This window comes from Gallus gallus, chromosome 34 (genome assembly GCF_016699485.2).
Source record: "Gallus gallus isolate bGalGal1 chromosome 34, bGalGal1.mat.broiler.GRCg7b, whole genome shotgun sequence".
NCBI classification, from domain to species: domain Eukaryota; kingdom Metazoa; phylum Chordata; class Aves; order Galliformes; family Phasianidae; genus Gallus; species Gallus gallus.
In genome coordinates this window covers 1,274,983-1,291,112 of record NC_052565.1, presented here as the reverse complement: position 1 = coordinate 1,291,112, position 16,130 = coordinate 1,274,983, and the positions used below count along the sequence as shown (strand labels likewise).

The window sequence follows — 16,130 nt, the reverse complement described above, 5'->3', positions numbered from 1 at the left end:
GGGGGGGGGGGGGGGGAGGAGGAAGGGGCACAGACAGACCTGGCTCTGCAGAGCACTTTGGGGTCCCTGTGGTCCCCCCAGGTGAGAGATGAAGGTGAGGTCTAAAGGCTGTGTGCTCCTCGGCCAAAGGGAGCTCGGTCCGGGGGGGGGGAGGCGATAGATGGGGGTTGATGTCCCCAACTGACCCGGGGCAGGAGATGGAGTAGGTGGACAAATCCTATAGCAGAGCGCCCTCAGCACCTCCTCGGGTCACTGCGGTGGATTTTCTTGGCGGGGGGGCGGGGAGGGGGGGGGGGGGCTCCGAAATCAAATATCTTAAATGGGAACAGCTGGAATCGGGTGTGGGGTGAGGAGGGACCCGGGGACCCCCAAAGCCACGCGTTGGGTGGGGGGGGGGGGGCTCCGTGCTGCGGTTTCCATCCGATTACACGGGGGAGGGGGGGGCTAATTGCGACTAATTACCCATTAGGTGCAGGGAGGAGGCACGTGGTGGGGTGCGGGGGGGGGCTGTGCCCATTCATGTCAACAGGGAGCTGTTTTCCCCTTCCCTGCACTGCACGCGGCCACGAGTGGGGCCGACCCACGGCACCCACTGTCCGGGGGGGCTCCTGGAGCCGCCGTTCGCAGCTCCCAACACGGGACCCCACGGACACGCGCGGCTACGACTGCAACCGGCTTCCAGCGTCCTGGGGCGGCTCCCCCCCCCCCCCCTACGGACACACGTGAGTCCGTCCCGGACTCCCGACATCCCGTAGAGACTCCCGGTGCTCTCAACCCCACACCCACCTTTACCCCACAGACACGCGTGGGCGGACCCAGAAACCCACTTCCAACCCCCCTTGAACCACAAGCAGAAGCTCAGAACACCGGAACCGGATCACCGGAACCGGATCACCACGTGACTCACTCCCGGTACCCGGAGCCGCCCCCCCCCCCCGGCTCCCACGTGCGCTCCTCCCGCTCCGGCGCCGACGGGGTTAAACCCGGCGGAGGGATCCCTCCCGGCACAGCGCGGCGCTGCGGCCCGGGCCGGCCCTCCTCCTGAAGCCGCAGCGCCGCGCCCTCCCCGCGTCTCCCTCCGCCGACCCCCCCCCCCCCCTTTCCTCCTCTTCCTCCTCCGCCGCCAAATAGTGCGGGCGCGGCGCCCCCCGGCCCGAACAGCGCAACGGCCCCCGGCGGAGCGGGGCGGGGCGGTCCGAACCGGGACGTCGGGACCTCCTTTCCTTTAGAAATGGCCGCACCGGGGACCACCTCCCGCCCCGCTCCCGGGGCCCGGTAGGGCGGGTAAGGAACGGCGAACCGGCGGGGCGGCACCGGGAGGGGTTTCGGGGTTGGGTGGGGGGTGGGGGGTTCGGTTCGGTTCGTTCTCTCCTCTCCTTTTCCCCTCCGTTTTTCCGCCCCCCCCTCCTTCAGCTCCCCGGAAGGGAAAAGTCCCCGCGCCGCCGCCGCCGCCCCCGGGGCCGCCCCGCGCGTTGTGGCGGTGCCGCTCCGCCGCCTCCCGGTGCACCGTGGGGGGGTCGGGGGAGGGTGTTTGGGGGGGGGGGGACGGGGCCGGGGGGGGGGCGGCGGTGCGGCCTATCCCGGTGGCGGAACCCGAAGCGCGGGCCCGGGGTTCTCTTTGTGTCCCGGCCCGGCCTTGCGGTTCCGGGCCCCGGTTTGGAGGCCTTTCGGTTCCGGTTCTCGGTTCGGTTCGAGGTTCCGTTTCCTCCTTTCCCCCCTCCTCCCCCGTTCCCCGGTGATGGCCGCTGCCCCGCAGGGTCCGGGCCTCCCCCGTCGCACCGCAGCCGCCGTTTAAGCGTAGGTACGGCCGCGCCGGGCGCTGTTGGTGCCGGTGCCCGCTGTAGGCCGCGGCCCGGCCGGTGAGGCCTGGAGGGGTCCGGGGGGGGTCGGGGTGGGACTGGAGGAGACCCGGGGGAGGGTGTGAAGGTGGGGGGGGGGTGGGGGGAGTCGTGTTTTGTACCCCCCCCTTTCCCCAACCTCTCTGCGCTCGTTGGGCGCTGAGGCCTTTCTGAAGGCCCCAAAGGGTCCGGAGGACCGGGGGTGGGGGAAGGCCGGGATTGGGGTGGGGGTCACCGGGGTGAGGGGCTGTGGGGGTCGGGGGGGGTCACGCGGATCTGCTGGAGCCCTCCCAGACTCCCAAAGCAAACCCTGTAGCCCCCCCCCCCCACCTCCCCATAGAACCCCCCGTGTTTGGGCCTGGCTCCTCAGCGAGACCCCCCCCGGTGGGTGCAGTGTTTGGGGACCCCCCCCGGATCGGTGGGGTTTGGGGGGTGGGCTGAGTTTGCGTTGGTCCCTTATGGGGCTGTAGGGCCAGCTCCTTGCTGCCCCCCCCCCCCCCCCCCAGGGCTGTCCTTTTGCTCCTCGCTGTGATTGGGGCCATTCTGGGGGGGGGTCTTTTTGCCCAGAAATCCGGGGTTGGGGTTGGGGTACGGTGCCCTCCCTCCTTATCACCCCCCCCCTCTCCCCCCCCCCCCAATGTGTTTTGCTCGGTGCTGCAGTGGGGTTTGCTCACATGGCTGTGCCACATGGCCCTCGTGGTCCTATGGGGGGGGCTCTGGTGGGTCAGTGCTGACCCTGGGGAAACTGAGGCATGAGGGCACTTTTTTGGGGGGGTGGGGGGGGTCCTCTAGTTGTCACTGTGCCCCCCTCCCTCCTCCTCTTCCACTCCCCCCCCCCCTCTCCCAGCACAGTGCTGGTTGTTCTGACTTTGCCCCATGCACCCCATGGGTTTGTGCCTTTGCTGGGAGCACATGGGTGGCTCTATAGGGGGGGTCCTCCTGGTGACCCCCATGCAGTGGGGGGGGATGGGAGGTTCTCCCCCTCCCAGCTTTAGTGAAGACCCCGATCTGCATGGCCTCCTTGGGGGGGAGGAGGAGGGATGGGACTGCCCTACATACACTACACTGCACTGCTCTGTTGGCTCCCCAGATATCACTGTGCTGTGCCCACCCCAACCTGGGGGTCTTTTTGGGGGGGGGGAATTAGGTGTTGAGGGGGTGGTCTTCATGGGCCAGAGGGTCTCAGGGACCCCCTGGCCATGTGAACCGATTGCTGCTTGATGCAGGAATGGGGCAGAGGGCCTCAGAGACGGAATGTGAACCCATTGGTTCTTCATTTCTGGGCTGAGACTCTTCCTGTGCCCTCTGGGGGGTGGTGGGGGGGGAGCGGGGCAGGATGACTCTGTACCCCCCCCCCACAATCCCCCCCCCCAGCTCATGGCTTTTGTGCCCTGGCAGCCGCGGGCCTCTCCGGAGGGACGCAGGAGGCAGAATGGATGAACAGAAACCGCCCAGCGAGGATAAGGACGCACCAGGTGAGCGCATGGCAGAGTGCTGTGTGTGTGTGTGGGTGGGGGGGGGTCCTGGTGCTGTGCCCCCCAACCCCATGGGGCGGGGGTGTCCCTCCCTGCGTGTGCTGATGGCTGCTTTCCCCACAGCGGATGCGGCCGCGTCCTCGGAGGAGATGGGGAGCGCTGAGGGGGACCCCCTGAAACCTCCAGAAGGAGCGACTGCGGGGCCGGAGCTGGAGAGCACAGACACGAAGGGAGCCGGCGGAGCCAGCAGGTGGGGGTGGGAGGTTTGGGGGGCAACGTAGAGCCGATAATGGTGCAAGGGGGGGGGGGTTCTGTGTGTCCCTTACACCCTCTGTCCCTCCCAGCACACCAGCCCGCCGCTGCGCCCTCTGCAACTGTGGGGACTGGAGCCTGCACGGGCAGCGGGAGCTGCAGCGCTTCGAGCCGGCGCCCGACTGGTTGGAAGGGCTGAGGGGGCAGCAGCCCCCCGAGGGTCCCGGTGAGGCCCCCCCGGAGTTGGGGCCGGTGGGTGATGAGCTGGCACAGATCGGCTTCTCCGAGCGGGTGGCGGCGGTGCAGCTCTTTGAGCCAACGGGTGAGTGTGGTCCCAGTGCACATCAGTGACCCTCCCCTCCCTACCTTGGGGTCACCTCCATCCCATGGGCCTCTGGGATCCCTCCTTATCCTGCAGTACCCCCTGAGGTCCCCCTCATCCCATGGGCCCCTGGGATCCCCCCTCATCCTACAGTACCCCCCTGGGGTCCCCCCCATCTCATGGTCCTCGTGGTACCGCAGTCACCCTGGGATCCCCCCATCCTTCGTTCCCCTTGGGGTTCCCATCCTTGATGCCCCTCCCTGCAGGGCACTGCTGGGTTCACAGCTGCTGTGCAGCCTGGTCTGCTGGCGTGGAACAGGACACAGCGGGGCTGACCGGCGTGGGCAGAGCTGTTTTCTCAGGGATCTCACAGGTGAGTGGGCCCTGGGGGTCGGGAGGGGGGAGGGGAGGGTTGGGGGGTGGTGGGCAACAGGAGCTCAGCCTGGACCCATCTGCAAGGGTTGGGCACGATCCCTCAGCCCCCAGCCCTGATCCCTGCCCACTCTGCTTGCAGAAATGTGAACACTGTCAGCGGTTGGGGGCCACCATCCCATGCCGGGCGGCCGCCTGCCCCCATTTCTACCACTTCCCCTGTGCTGCTGCCAGTGGCTCCTTCCAGTCCATGAAGACTCTGAGGCTGCTGTGTCCGGAGCACTTGGGCGAGGCGGTGCAGATGGGTGCGTGCTGGGGTCTGCCTCGTCAACGAGGGGCTGGGGGGTGCACGGGGGCGCAATCCAACGTCAGGCCTGGCTGCTGGCGTGCTGCTGGGTTTGCTGGTGTTTGTGACACTTGTCTCTCCTGGTGCAGAGGATGCACGCTGCGTGGTTTGCGATGGGCCGGGTGACCTGAGGGACCTGCTCTTCTGCACCAGCTGTGGGCAGCACTACCATGGCACCTGCCTGGACATCGCCCTGACGCCCCGCAAACGTTCGGGGTGGCAATGCCCGGAGTGCAAAGTGTGCCAAACCTGCAGGTGAGGATCCCCCCCCCTCCCCCAAAGGGGATGGGAGCTGTGTGGGGGGACAGCCCTGACGTCCGCGCTGTGCCCCGCAGGCAGCCCGGTGAGGACTCCATGATGTTGGTGTGCGAGGCGTGCGATAAGGGCTACCACACCTTCTGCATGGAGCCGGCCATCGAGGGCGTCCCTGCTGACTCCTGGAAGTGCAAGGTGTGCCCTGCTGCCCTGTCCTCACTTCCTGGGGGAGCACAGGAGTGCCTGGAGCCCCATCTTGACGTGCCCTCTGTCCCTCAGAACTGCCGGGTGTGCTCAGATTGCGGCCGGCGTCCGTCAGAGCTCGACCCCGGCTGCCAGTGGCACCAGAGCTTCTCAGTGTGCCAGGGCTGCCAGCAGCAGCGTGAGGCCAAGGAAGCCAACGGGGCACAGGAACGAGCCCCCCAGCTGGAACCCCCTGCCCAGACGTGAGTTGAGATGCGAGGATGGTGGGGGTCCTGGGTGTGCCCCCTTTGTGGAGCTCCGGTGGGGTTCCCACAGCCCTGGGCAATGGGGAGGGGGGGTGTCTGCAGCCCTGACTCCCTCACTGTGTCTCCCCCATCCAGGTTGACGTCCCCTGAGCGCGGTGAGCCAGCGGAGATGCCTGTCCCTGCTCTGGAGCCTGAGCCTGCGGGGTGCAACGAGGAGCTACAGCATGGGGGGGACCCCAAGGAGACACCCCCAGCTCACGAGAAATCTCCACCCAGCAAGGTGCCCCCTGAAGAGCCGCCCCTTGAGAAGTTGCTCCCCGATGAGCTGCCCACCACCACGCAGCCCCCCGATGAACCACCACCCCACGTGCTGCACCACAACGACCCCCCTCCTGATGAACTGCCGCTCGAGAGCGCTCCCCTGGATGAGATGGCCCCCAGCGAGACACCCCTCGACGGACCATCTCTGGATGAGCTGCCCCCTGATCAACCTCCCCTCAGCAAGTCGCCCCCCAGCGAGGTGCCCCTGGAGAAATTGCCCCCTGATGAGCCGCACCTCGACAAGCTGCCCCTCGAGAAGCCTCCCCCCAGCAAGCCCCCCGTCAGCGAGCTTACCCTTGACGAACTGCCCCTGGATGAGCGGCCCCCCGATGAGCCCCCTGTTGATGAGATGCCCCCTGAAAAACCACCACTGGACGAGCAGCACCTTGAAGAGCAGCCCCCCGAAAAGCCCCCTCTGGATGAGCAGCCCCCCATTGAGCTGCCATCTGAAAAGGAATTACTTGATGAGCAGCCCCCCAAGGAGCTGCACCCCGAAAAGCCACTGCTGGATGAGCTGCCCCTCGCTGAGCAGCCCCCTGATGAGCCGCCCCCCAGCGAGCAGCACCTTGATGAACTGCCCACTAATGAAGCACCCCTTGATGAGCTGCTGCCCAAGGAGCTGCCTGTCAGCGAGCTGCCACCCCCTGAAGAGCTGTGCCCTGAAGAGCTGCTCCCCTGTGAGCTGCCTGCTGAGGAGGACCCCAAACCACCAGGTAAGTGGGGACCCCCAGGTCAGTCACTTTTCTCTCTCTGTTCCCTGTGAACGAGAGGGTTTCACACTTGGGATTCTTGGATCTTTGCTTGTTTTTATGCTTCGATGCTGTGCTATGGGGCATGTGAGGGGCTGAGGGCTCAAAGCAAATGGTGAAGGGCCCCCTGAACACCCCTGACTTATGCCTCATCCTGCAGGTCTCCTCCCTGAGGTGGCTGCGGCAGAGGAAGCCCCTGAGCTGGCCCCGGAGGTGCCCCCCGAAGAGGAGATGGAGCTGGAGCCCGAGCCATTGCTGCCCCCCGAGATGGCACTGCCACCCCCCGCTCCTCCAGGTGGGTCTGGGGGCACACAGGGGCTGGGGGGTTCTCTGCTAGGGGCTACGTCATCACTGTCCTCACCTCCAACCCCCAGATCTCTGCGCCGTCTCGCCCGCCCGCCCTCCAGACCCTTTGCCTCACACCACAGAGGATGATGTGTCTGAGCCCCCCACCCCAGCCCTGCCTGAGCCCCCCAGGAGCCCCGGCACCGCCATGGACACAGAGCCCCCTGGCTCCCCGCCACCCCCTCTGGGCTCCCCTGCCTGCACCCCAGCCCCCGCCGAGCCCCCTGAGGATGAGGAGATGGAGACGGGTGGTGGTGAGGGCGACTCATCGAGAAGCCCTCCTGGAGATGGCCCCCATGCCAGCCCACCCCCAGAGCTGGGGCCCTTCCAGGGCCTGCCTGAGGAAGAAGAGGAGGAGGAAGAAGAAGCACCGAGGCTGGAGCGGGAGGGCACCAGTGGGAGCTCCCCGCCGCTGAGTGAGGAGGACGGGCTGGAGGAAGGGCGGGCAGGGGGGAACCCTGAATCCAAGGGATCCCCTCTGCTCCTGGAGCCGGAAGAGCTGGGCCTTGAGACCCCCATGGAAGTGTGCACAGCTGGGGAGAAGCTGCTGGAACGTGGGGACGAGGGGGGCCCCGAGCCCCCTACCCTGCGCCCCCGGCCCGATATCCTCAACGAGATCTCCAACCTGAGCCAGGGGGACACGAGCAGCAGCTTCCCTGGCTCAGAGCCGCTGCTGGGCTCGCCGGACCCCGAAGGTGGGGGCTCGCTGTCCCTGGAGCTGGGCCCGGCCTCGGGTGATGCCAGCCTGCAGAAGGAGGACGCCGGGTCGCTGCCGATGGGCGCTGAGACCGACGACTCGCTGCTCTTCGAGCCGGCCGCCAAAGGGGATGCAGACAAGGGCCGGCGGCGCAGCTCCCCGGGGCGCTCCCGCGTCAAGCAGGTACGGGAGAGACCCCAGCATCCCCCCGGGGCAATGGAGTGGGATGGGGGCTGTGCGGAGGCATGCGGTGGGTTCTGATTGGGTCACCCCCCCCCCGCCCCCAGCTTGCTATAACCTCCCTCTCCCCTTGGCCTTAGGGTCGCAGCAGCAGCTTCCCTGGGCGGAGACGCCCCCGAGGTGGGTCCCATGGCACCCGGGGCCGGGGCCGTGCACGCCTGAAGTCGACCACCTCGTCTGTTGACACTTTAGCAGTAAGGCTGGGCTGGGGTAGGGCTGGGGGGTTGGGGTGTCCCTGAGCTGCTAGGTGGCTGGGCTGAGAGCCGAGCACGTCCCCTCCATCCCCATCCTTTCCAGCCCAGTCCCTCGGAATGGCTCGGAGAGCCCTCAGGGTGCTGATGTGGGGTAGGCTGGGGTCCTGGAAGCAATGCTGTGGGGTGGGGGGGCTTCATCCTACCAGCACAGGGCTGGTGCAGAGCTGACCCCTGGGGAGAGGGCTGCTGCTGCCGTGTGTGTGTCCTTGTGCCCCCTGGGCTGTGGCTGTTGCCCACCAAACTGCGTGGCAAGCGGGGGTCCCTGGGCCTGAGCCCCCTGCTCTGCCCTCAGCTCGCCGACGTGGAGAGCTCGCCTAGCAAGGAGGAGGATGAAGACGACGACGACACGATGCAGAACACGGTCGTCCTCTTCTCCAACACCGACAAGTTTGTGCTCATGCAGGTGAGCAGGACAGTGCAGGGTGGGCAGATGGGGCAGGGCACAGAGCTGCACTCCCTCCGCTCCCCTCACACCTCCTTCCTGCAGGACATGTGCGTGGTGTGCGGCAGCTTTGGGCGCGGTGCTGAGGGGCACCTCCTGGCGTGTTCACAGTGCTCCCAGTGCTACCACCCCTACTGCGTCAACAGCAAGGTGAGTAGGGCTGGGATCGGCCTTGGGGGCAGCCAGGGGGGGCTGCTGCTGTCCCCTACAGCTGTGGCAATGGCTGGGGGCATGCAGGGGGTGATGCCGTGTTGGTGTGCCATGCCCCTATGGCTCTGCCCTCTGCTCACCCTGCTGTCCTCAGATCACGAAGGTGATGCTGCTGAAGGGTTGGCGCTGCGTGGAGTGCATCGTCTGCGAGGTGTGTGGCAAAGCCTCCGACCCATCCCGGCTGCTGCTCTGCGACGACTGCGACATCAGCTACCACACCTACTGCCTGGACCCACCGCTGCAGACCGTGCCCAAAGGCGGATGGAAGTGCAAATGGTGCTTGAGGGGTCCTTGGGGAAGAGGTGGGGGGAGCACAGGGAGGGCTGCGAGGGGCTGGTGTTGAACCCCCTCCCCCTTCCCCCCAGGTGTGTGTGCTGCGTGCAGTGCGGGGCGGCTTCCCCTGGCTTCCACTGTGAGTGGCAGAATAACTACACGCACTGCGCGCCCTGCGCCAGCCTCGTCGTCTGCCCCTTCTGCCGGGAGAAGTACGTGGAGGATGACCTGCTCATCCAGTGCCGCCACTGTGATCGGTGAGCCCCGCAGCACGTGGATCCGGGGGGGGGGTCGGGGGTGGGTTTCAGCCCCATTTGTTGCAGTTGGTACTGGGGTTCCATGTGTGTCTGCTTTGGAGACGCGCGGGGGTGTCCCGCTGAGCGAGCATTGCAGGACATCTCATGCACCTCATCCCGGAGGTTTTCTGCTCCCTGTGGCTGTTGTGCGTGGGGTAGCGTCCCTGTTCCAAAGCATCCCAGTGGGGGAAGCTGCTCTGTGGGTGTCTGTGGGGTGGCTGAGGTGTGTGATTGTTCCCTGCTGCCCGCAGGTGGCTGCACGCGGCGTGTGACAGCCTCTTCACCGAGGAGGAGGTGGAGCAGGCAGCAGACGAAGGCTTCGACTGCAGCGCCTGCCAGCCCTATGTGATCAAACCAGCAGGTGAGCACCTGGGTGGGGGAACCTGTGGGGCTGGGGGCTGTGGGGCAGCGAGGACTCACCTTTGTGTCTGCTTCAGCACCTGCGCCTGCACCGGACATGTTGGCCAAGGCCAAGGAGCCAGGTACGTATGGTGCTGCTGCGGGTGCCATCAGCCCCGTGGGGATCTGGCTGTCTTTTGTCCCCACCGACGCCAGCTTTTGTCCCCACAGAGCCCCAATATTTCCGCTTTGAGGGCGTCTGGCTGACGGAGACGGGCATGGCGGTGCTGCGCAACCTCACCATGTCCCCCCTGCACAAGCGGCGGCAGCGCAAAGCCCCTCGTCTGGGTGCCCTGAATGGGGATGGGGGGCTGGAGGGGGGTGACCCTCTGGGTCCTGATGATAAGAAGGATGGCGACCTGGATGCTGACGAGCTGCTCAAGGCTGAAGGTGCGCCTTCCCCAGTGGGTAAGCCAGGGGGATGGGGTGCCGCGAGGACCCTGCTGGCATGCTTTCCCTATTTGACAGTGGGTGTGGAGCACATGGAGTGTGAGATCAAGCTGGAAGCTCCAGCCAGCCCTGACCGTGATGTGGGGGCTGATGTGGACTCGGGGAAGGGGCTGGAGGACCCAGATGAGTGCAAGAAGAGGAAGCGCAAACCTTACCGACCTGGTGAGTGCTGCCCGTGGCTGCCCACAGCCCCGGACCTCCCTGGACCCACTGTGACCTCTGTGTGCTCCCCTATCCTCAGGCATTGGTGGCTTCATGGTGCGGCAGCGCAAGTCCCACACCCGCCTGAAGAAGGTCCCAGCAGTGCTGGCTGAAGTGGGACGTGAGGGGCTGAGTGCAGAGGGGCACCCAGAGGACGGTAGGAACCCACAGAGTATGTTTACCCCCAGTGTGAGGGGCTGCCGCCCCCCTTTATGGTGTCCCCCCGTCCCCAGGGGATGGAGAGAGACCGGAGGGTCCATTTTGGAGCGCTGTGGTAGTGCCGTACCCAAGCTTTTCCTGCAGTACATGGACAGCCTTGAGGAGAGGTGGTAACGGGGATGGTAATGCTGTTTGTAGGAGCTCCAGGGGACCTCCCTGCTGAGGGTGGCCTGGATCCGAGCTCGGCTGAGGGGGACGAGAAGAAGAAACGCCGCGCACGGAAGAAGAGCAAACTGGAAGACATGTTCCCTCCATACCTGCAGGTGGGATGGGCAGAGGGCGGTGGGTGGAAATGAGATTGGACGGGAACAAATGGGGATGGGAAGGATGGGGGGAACTGTTCTGGCAGGGGTGGAGGCGATGGGATGGCACGGGGCTGCGTGGGGGGGGGTGTGCTGGGGTGCTGACTGTGGCTTCCACCTTGCAGGAGGCGTTTTTTGGGAAGGCTCTGATGGATCTGAGCCGGAAGGCGCTGCTGGCAGCGGGCGGTGTTGGGGACGGAGCTGCCCGCCCCTCCCTGGCTCAGGGTGCCCCACGGCACAAAGGGGACCCCAACGTGGCCGGGGCTCTGCAGGGGACACCTCTGGAAAGGAGGGAGACCCCCACTCATCCCCGAGGTGAGTCCAGATTGGGGAACGTGAGCCCCAGTTCAGAGGGGCTGATGAAGGTATAGGGCTGTGGGGGGAGAGGAGGGAGTTAGGTATGGGTACCCAGTGGTGTTGGGGGGTGTTTGGGGGCAGATGGGAGGTTTGGGACCCCCAGGGAGGTGCCCAGCCTCACTGAAGCTCTGTGCTTGGAAGGGGATGACAGCACAGATGGCAGTGCCACGGCTCTGGATGATGACGGCAAGGAGGACACGAAGGGCGAGGACCTGGGTGAGCCCTGGGACCCCAACCCCCCTCTCCATCCCCCCCAGGTTTACGTGAGGGGCCAGCTGGGAGCAGACCAGACTCAAGGCTAAGTCCTCCTGGGGCCTTCAGGAGGAGGCCTGGAGCATTACCCACCATAGAGACGGGGCTGCTCTATGGTACGGAGTACAGTCTAGGCAGGGTGGGCTTTACTGGCTGAACTCTATGGTCTTGTAGGGTGACTCGAAGCTCCGGTGATCATAGAGTGTTGTCTAGAGCGCCCCCGGGCGGTGTGGCGCCCTGCCTGCTCTGGGGGTCTGAGAGCTGGTTTTAGGGGCTGCAGGGAGTGGCAGAGGGACTGAGGCTGAGGGGTGGGGAGGGTCCCAGCGTGGGGGTCTGAGGGCATCACTCCAATCCCTCCTTGCAGGGACCGATGACCCCAAGGACTCCCCGAACCGTGGGGACGCTGAGAAGCCGGCCACCCCCGGGGAGGGCGCGCTGAGCTCCGACCTTGACAAGATCCCCACGGAGGGTGAGGGGCCATCACTGCCTTCCCCATCCCCACCTCCCCACTAGGCGGGGAGAAGAGGAGCGAGATACCCCTAGCACCATCCCTGTGGCTCCTTTCTGCTCCCTCGGTGTGAGTTTCGGGGCTCATCTCTTTCTTTCCTCCCCCCCCTCCCCCCACAGAGCTGCCCAAGATGGAGAGCAAAGACGTGCAGCAGCTCTTCAAGGACGTGCTGGGCTCAGCTGAGCGTGGGGAGCAGCCCCTCAACTGCGTGGAGGGCAGCGGTGCAGGGCAGGACCCCGGCCGGGCCCAGCGCCCCTTCCTGCAGGGAGAGCTCCAGCTGTCAGGGCAGGGTGGGTGCACACAGGGTGTGGGGGGGGGGGGCAGGATTCCCCCCCCCCCCCTCCCCCCCCCATTCGCACACAGTTTGCGGATGCTCTGTCTGCTGAAATCCTGGGTCTTGCTCGTTCCTTTAGGAACTCAATTGGAAAGCATTTGCGAAGGCTGAGGGGTGGGGGTTTCTGTTGCAGAAGGGATTTTGGGGGTTCATGGGGGGGACTTTGGATTGCGGAGCACGTGGTCGGGGTTTTGTGTTGTGTGAAGGTTCTTGGTGTGGATCCAGCCTAATAGTGGGTCTAACAGTGCCATTCCTTCCCTTGCAGGGAGCGTTTCTCTGGGCTCTCTCTCTGGATCTGTCTCCTTGGATTCATATTCAGGAGTCTGCCAGTCCCCGTTCCTCGATAACCGGTATGCGGGTGCCATGGCAGGTGGGGCAGCCCCTCACAGTGGGGGTAAATGTGCAGTATTGGGGTTCCCCTTCTCCCTGACGCTTTTGTTCCCCGCTCAGGGAGCGGAGCGGCTTCTTCAGCCCGGACCACTGTGAGCCTGAGAGCCCCTGGGCCAGCAGCTCAGCTGCCACCACCCCCTCGACCCCCACCACCCCCACAACAGAGGGTGAGGGCGATGGGCTGTCATACAACCAGCGCAGCCTGCAGCGTTGGGAGAAGGACGAAGAACTGGGCGAGCTCTCCACCATCTCACCAGTGCTCTACGCCAACATGAACTTCCCCAACCTCAAGCAGGATTATCCAGGTAGGGCTCTGGAGGGGGTACGGGGTAGGATGGATCGTGATGCGATGTGTCACCGTGGTCCCTACTTGGAGGAGCAAACCCCTCTGCTGTGCAACTGTGGGGTTGAAAAGCTTCTTGCAGCAGTGGTGGGGAACTTACTGCCAACTCCTTGCTGTTGGTCCAGGAGGCGAGGGGGGTCCTAAGGTGTTCTGGGTCGGGGGGAAGGGGGGGATCACTGGGCATGGGTTAATGCTGACTTTTTCCTCTTTCTGTGCCCTCTGTTGCTACCGGACTCCCAGACTGGTCGAGCCGCTGCAAGCAGATCATGAAGCTCTGGAGGAAAGTCCCTGCTGCAGACAAAGCTCCCTATTTGGTGAGTGGTCGGGGTGCACGGGGGCGGGGGGGGGGGGGGGGGGCGGCTCAGGGGCTGCTGGGGCTGCATGTCAGCTGCCTTTGTGTTTTTGTTAGCAAAAGGCCAAAGATAACCGGGCGGCTCATCGCATCAACAAGGTGCAGAAGGTACGTGCTGCAGCCAGAGGTGCCCGGCGGCCCTGTCCCAGCCCCGGGGGACCTGGCACACCCCTTCTTTACACCATCAGCCTCTTCCCCAGCCTCGCAGGGAGGGTGGGCACAGCGCCCTGATGGCCAGGCTCTCTCTGCAGCAGGCCGAGAGCCAGATCAACAAGCAGACCAAAGGGGAGGGACTGCGCAAACCGGAGAGACCCTCGCTGCATCTGCGGATCCCGGTGCCGCCAGGGACGCAGCCCATCTACATCAGCAGCCCCCCTGCTGCAGGCGAGGGCTTCCTGAAGCCGGGTGCTGGAGGAGGGGGGCCGGAGTCTCCCAGCGAGCTCTTCCTCAAACTCCCACCCCAGTCCCCTGCCCAAGTGCCTTCGCACGACCCCTACGGTGCTGCGCCCGCCTACACGCTGGAACCCCGCTTTTCTTCCCCCCTGGGACAGAGCCCCACTTCAGGCGCTGCCTTCCAGCCCTTCCCCAGCCAACCCCTGGCTGGTCCCCGCTCCATCCCTGGCTCCCAGTCCTCTGACTTCCACCCCACTCCTCCTGGCACCCCTCGGCACCAACCTGGGACCCCTGACCCCTTCCTGAAGCCCCGGTGCCCCTCTTTGGACAACCTCTCGGTGCCGGGGAGCCCCGGCGCCCGCCCTTCCGAAGCTTTGCTCTCTCCCCTTCCTTTTGGGGAGCAGAAGAAGGGCCTGGAGGTGAAGAAAGAGGAAGGGGGGAGCCTGGGGGTCTGCTCGCCCAGCTACACGCCCACCATGGGCTATGGGGACTCCCCGGGTGGCCCTCATCTCTCTACTGCGGAGCTGAAGGCCGCTGATGTCTTCAAAGCTCCCATGACCCCTCGGGTCTCTCAGGTAGAGCCTCAGAGCCCAGGGCTGGGGCACCGACCCCCCGACCCCCATCCCTTGGCCCCCTCGCCCCCCGGTCACCCCGATCTCTACCGCCAGTCCCCTTACCCTGACCCCTACGCGCAGCCCCCGCTGACACCCCGGCCGCAGCCCCCTCCTGATGCCTGCTGCTCCCTCCCACCCCGCTCGCTGCCCTCAGAGCCCTTTTCCCGTGTCCCCGCCAGCCCCCAGTCCCAATCCAGCTCCCAGTCCCCCCTCACCCCCCGGCCCCTCTCTAATGAAGCTTTCTGCCAATCTCCCGTCACTCCCCGCTTCCAGTCCCCGGATCCCTATTCCCAGCCACCCTCCCGGCCTCAGTCTCGGGACCCTTTCACCCCTTTGCACAAACCCCCTCGGCCCCAGATACCAGAGCCAGGCTTCAAGCCAGGACCGCTGTCCCACAGCCCGGCGGCCACCGGGGGCTTTGGGGGTACCCTGGCAGGTGAGCCCCACTCCAAGGCACCGGGTGGGCAGCAGCCCCCCTTCACCCGCTCCCCCGGTGCCAGCGTCTTCCCGGGCAGCCAACCCCAACCCCCCATGCGCTTCACCTTTCCCCCGTCCGTCTCTGAGCCGCTCAAGGGCTCCCCATCCCACCAACCCCATGGGATCAACAGCCATTTTGTACCTGGTAAACCCCAGAGCTCAGCCTACACCTCATCCCCTGCTTTCCACCAAGCCAGCAGCCCGCTGGGCACTGGGGCTTCCGACCCCTCTTACAGCCTCTCACCCCTCCGGCCGCCGTCGGTGCTGCCCCAGCAGCCCCCCGGTGCCCCCCAGCAGCCGGATGCCAGCATCGCCTTCCTGCCCCGAACTGCAGTGGGGGCTGATAAAAGGGAGGAGACGGCTGCGGGGCTCTCAGCACCCCCAAACCGTGACCTGGCTGAGCTGCCTGGTGGGCAGGACGGGGCCGTGGGCACCATGAGCCAGTCGGAACTGGAGAAGCAGAGGCAGGTGAGGGCTCACCGATGGTTGCGGTGTGTCCTTTTGGGTTTGGGATGGGTTGGGAGAGAACAACGTGGGTCTGTGTGGTTGGTGATGGATCCCCCAGGCCGTGCAGGGCTTGGGGGCAGCGGGGTGGGGGCAGCGGGGTGACACAGCTGAGGGTCTGTGCTTGCTTTGTGCATGGTTTGGGATGGGTGGGTCTCGCTTTGTGCCCATTCTCACCCCCGATGCTTGCATCCTCCCAGCGCCAGCGGCTTCGCGAGCTGCTCATCCGCCAGCAGATCCAGCGCAACAGCCTGCGGCAGGAGAAGGAGAGCGCAGCAGCAGCAGCCACGCCGTCCCCATCAGGCTGGGCTCCCGAGCCCAGCAGCCAGCCCTATGAGCTGAGCCGCAGCATGGCCACCTACCAAGCACCACAGGTAGGACAGAGCACGCGGGGACACAGCACGGAGGTTGGGAATGGATGTGTGGGGTGATGCCGTGTGGCCTTCTCTCCTAGGATAAGAGTCTCCTGGGGACGCTGGCCACTGCAGCCAGCAGTGGGAAACTGCCTGGCTCTGTTATGGTGCAGACAGCTGCGTTCGTGCAGGACGAGCGGCTCTCCCGGCCCCCACCAGCTGCCACGCCGGCTGCCATGGACATCAATGGGAGGTGAGCTCTGCGGATGTGGGCAGGCAGTGGGGCTGGGGGCTCTCCCTGGGTGGAGATAAAGGGAGACAGAGAGGTGCGGGCCAGCAGCGTTTGTAGGATTTGATGTGGGAAAGTGGGGTTGTGGTGGCTTTGTGGGATGCTTGGGGGGGTCGGGATGCCACGGGATGTCCTGCGAGTGGTGGGTTTGTGGCCATAGCAATGCCACAGGGGTCAGGACACCACGCATGCTGGGTCTGGGGCCGTGGCAATGCCAAGGAGGTCAGGATACTGTGGGATGTCTCATGCGTGGTTGA

The 16,130-nt window shown here is 65.8% G+C and overlaps 1 protein-coding gene across 6 annotated transcripts in view; it reads left to right on the top strand.

The window, feature by feature from the left end:
* The first annotated feature begins 1,095 nt into the window (after window positions 1-1,095).
* The window catches only part of KMT2D (lysine methyltransferase 2D), a 28,243-nt gene continuing 13,208 nt past the window's right edge, over window positions 1,096-16,130 (top strand). The window contains exons 1-34 of one of the 6 annotated variants that reach the window (XM_025145484.3): window positions 1,096-1,280; window positions 3,237-3,313; window positions 3,437-3,563; window positions 3,658-3,887; window positions 4,154-4,260; window positions 4,402-4,564; window positions 4,695-4,860; window positions 4,941-5,055; window positions 5,140-5,306; window positions 5,445-6,343; window positions 6,540-6,674; window positions 6,754-7,604; window positions 7,742-7,855; window positions 8,208-8,318; window positions 8,403-8,507; window positions 8,662-8,843; window positions 8,933-9,097; window positions 9,388-9,497; window positions 9,574-9,618; window positions 9,707-9,925; window positions 10,004-10,147; window positions 10,227-10,343; window positions 10,544-10,668; window positions 10,833-11,022; window positions 11,206-11,280; window positions 11,681-11,785; window positions 11,944-12,114; window positions 12,424-12,508; window positions 12,609-12,852; window positions 13,122-13,205; window positions 13,301-13,351; window positions 13,495-15,195; window positions 15,432-15,605; window positions 15,686-15,837. In XM_025145484.3, the coding sequence (XP_025001252.2) occupies window positions 3,271-3,313; window positions 3,437-3,563; window positions 3,658-3,887; window positions 4,154-4,260; window positions 4,402-4,564; window positions 4,695-4,860; window positions 4,941-5,055; window positions 5,140-5,306; window positions 5,445-6,343; window positions 6,540-6,674; window positions 6,754-7,604; window positions 7,742-7,855; window positions 8,208-8,318; window positions 8,403-8,507; window positions 8,662-8,843; window positions 8,933-9,097; window positions 9,388-9,497; window positions 9,574-9,618; window positions 9,707-9,925; window positions 10,004-10,147; window positions 10,227-10,343; window positions 10,544-10,668; window positions 10,833-11,022; window positions 11,206-11,280; window positions 11,681-11,785; window positions 11,944-12,114; window positions 12,424-12,508; window positions 12,609-12,852; window positions 13,122-13,205; window positions 13,301-13,351; window positions 13,495-15,195; window positions 15,432-15,605; window positions 15,686-15,837 (7,472 nt within the window). In that variant the 5' untranslated portion in view covers window positions 1,096-1,280; window positions 3,237-3,270. Of the gene's footprint in view, window positions 1,285-1,727; window positions 1,802-3,236; window positions 3,314-3,436; window positions 3,564-3,657; window positions 3,888-4,153; window positions 4,261-4,401; window positions 4,565-4,694; window positions 4,861-4,940; window positions 5,056-5,139; window positions 5,307-5,444; window positions 6,344-6,539; window positions 6,675-6,753; window positions 7,605-7,741; window positions 7,856-8,207; window positions 8,319-8,402; window positions 8,508-8,661; window positions 8,844-8,932; window positions 9,098-9,387; window positions 9,498-9,573; window positions 9,619-9,706; window positions 9,926-10,003; window positions 10,148-10,226; window positions 10,344-10,543; window positions 10,669-10,832; window positions 11,023-11,205; window positions 11,281-11,680; window positions 11,786-11,943; window positions 12,115-12,423; window positions 12,509-12,608; window positions 12,854-13,121; window positions 13,206-13,300; window positions 13,352-13,494; window positions 15,196-15,431; window positions 15,606-15,685; window positions 15,838-16,130 lie in introns of those variants that run through there. The other 5 variants (XM_025145482.3, XM_025145485.3, XM_046905000.1 and 2 more) reach the window with 5 other exon arrangements.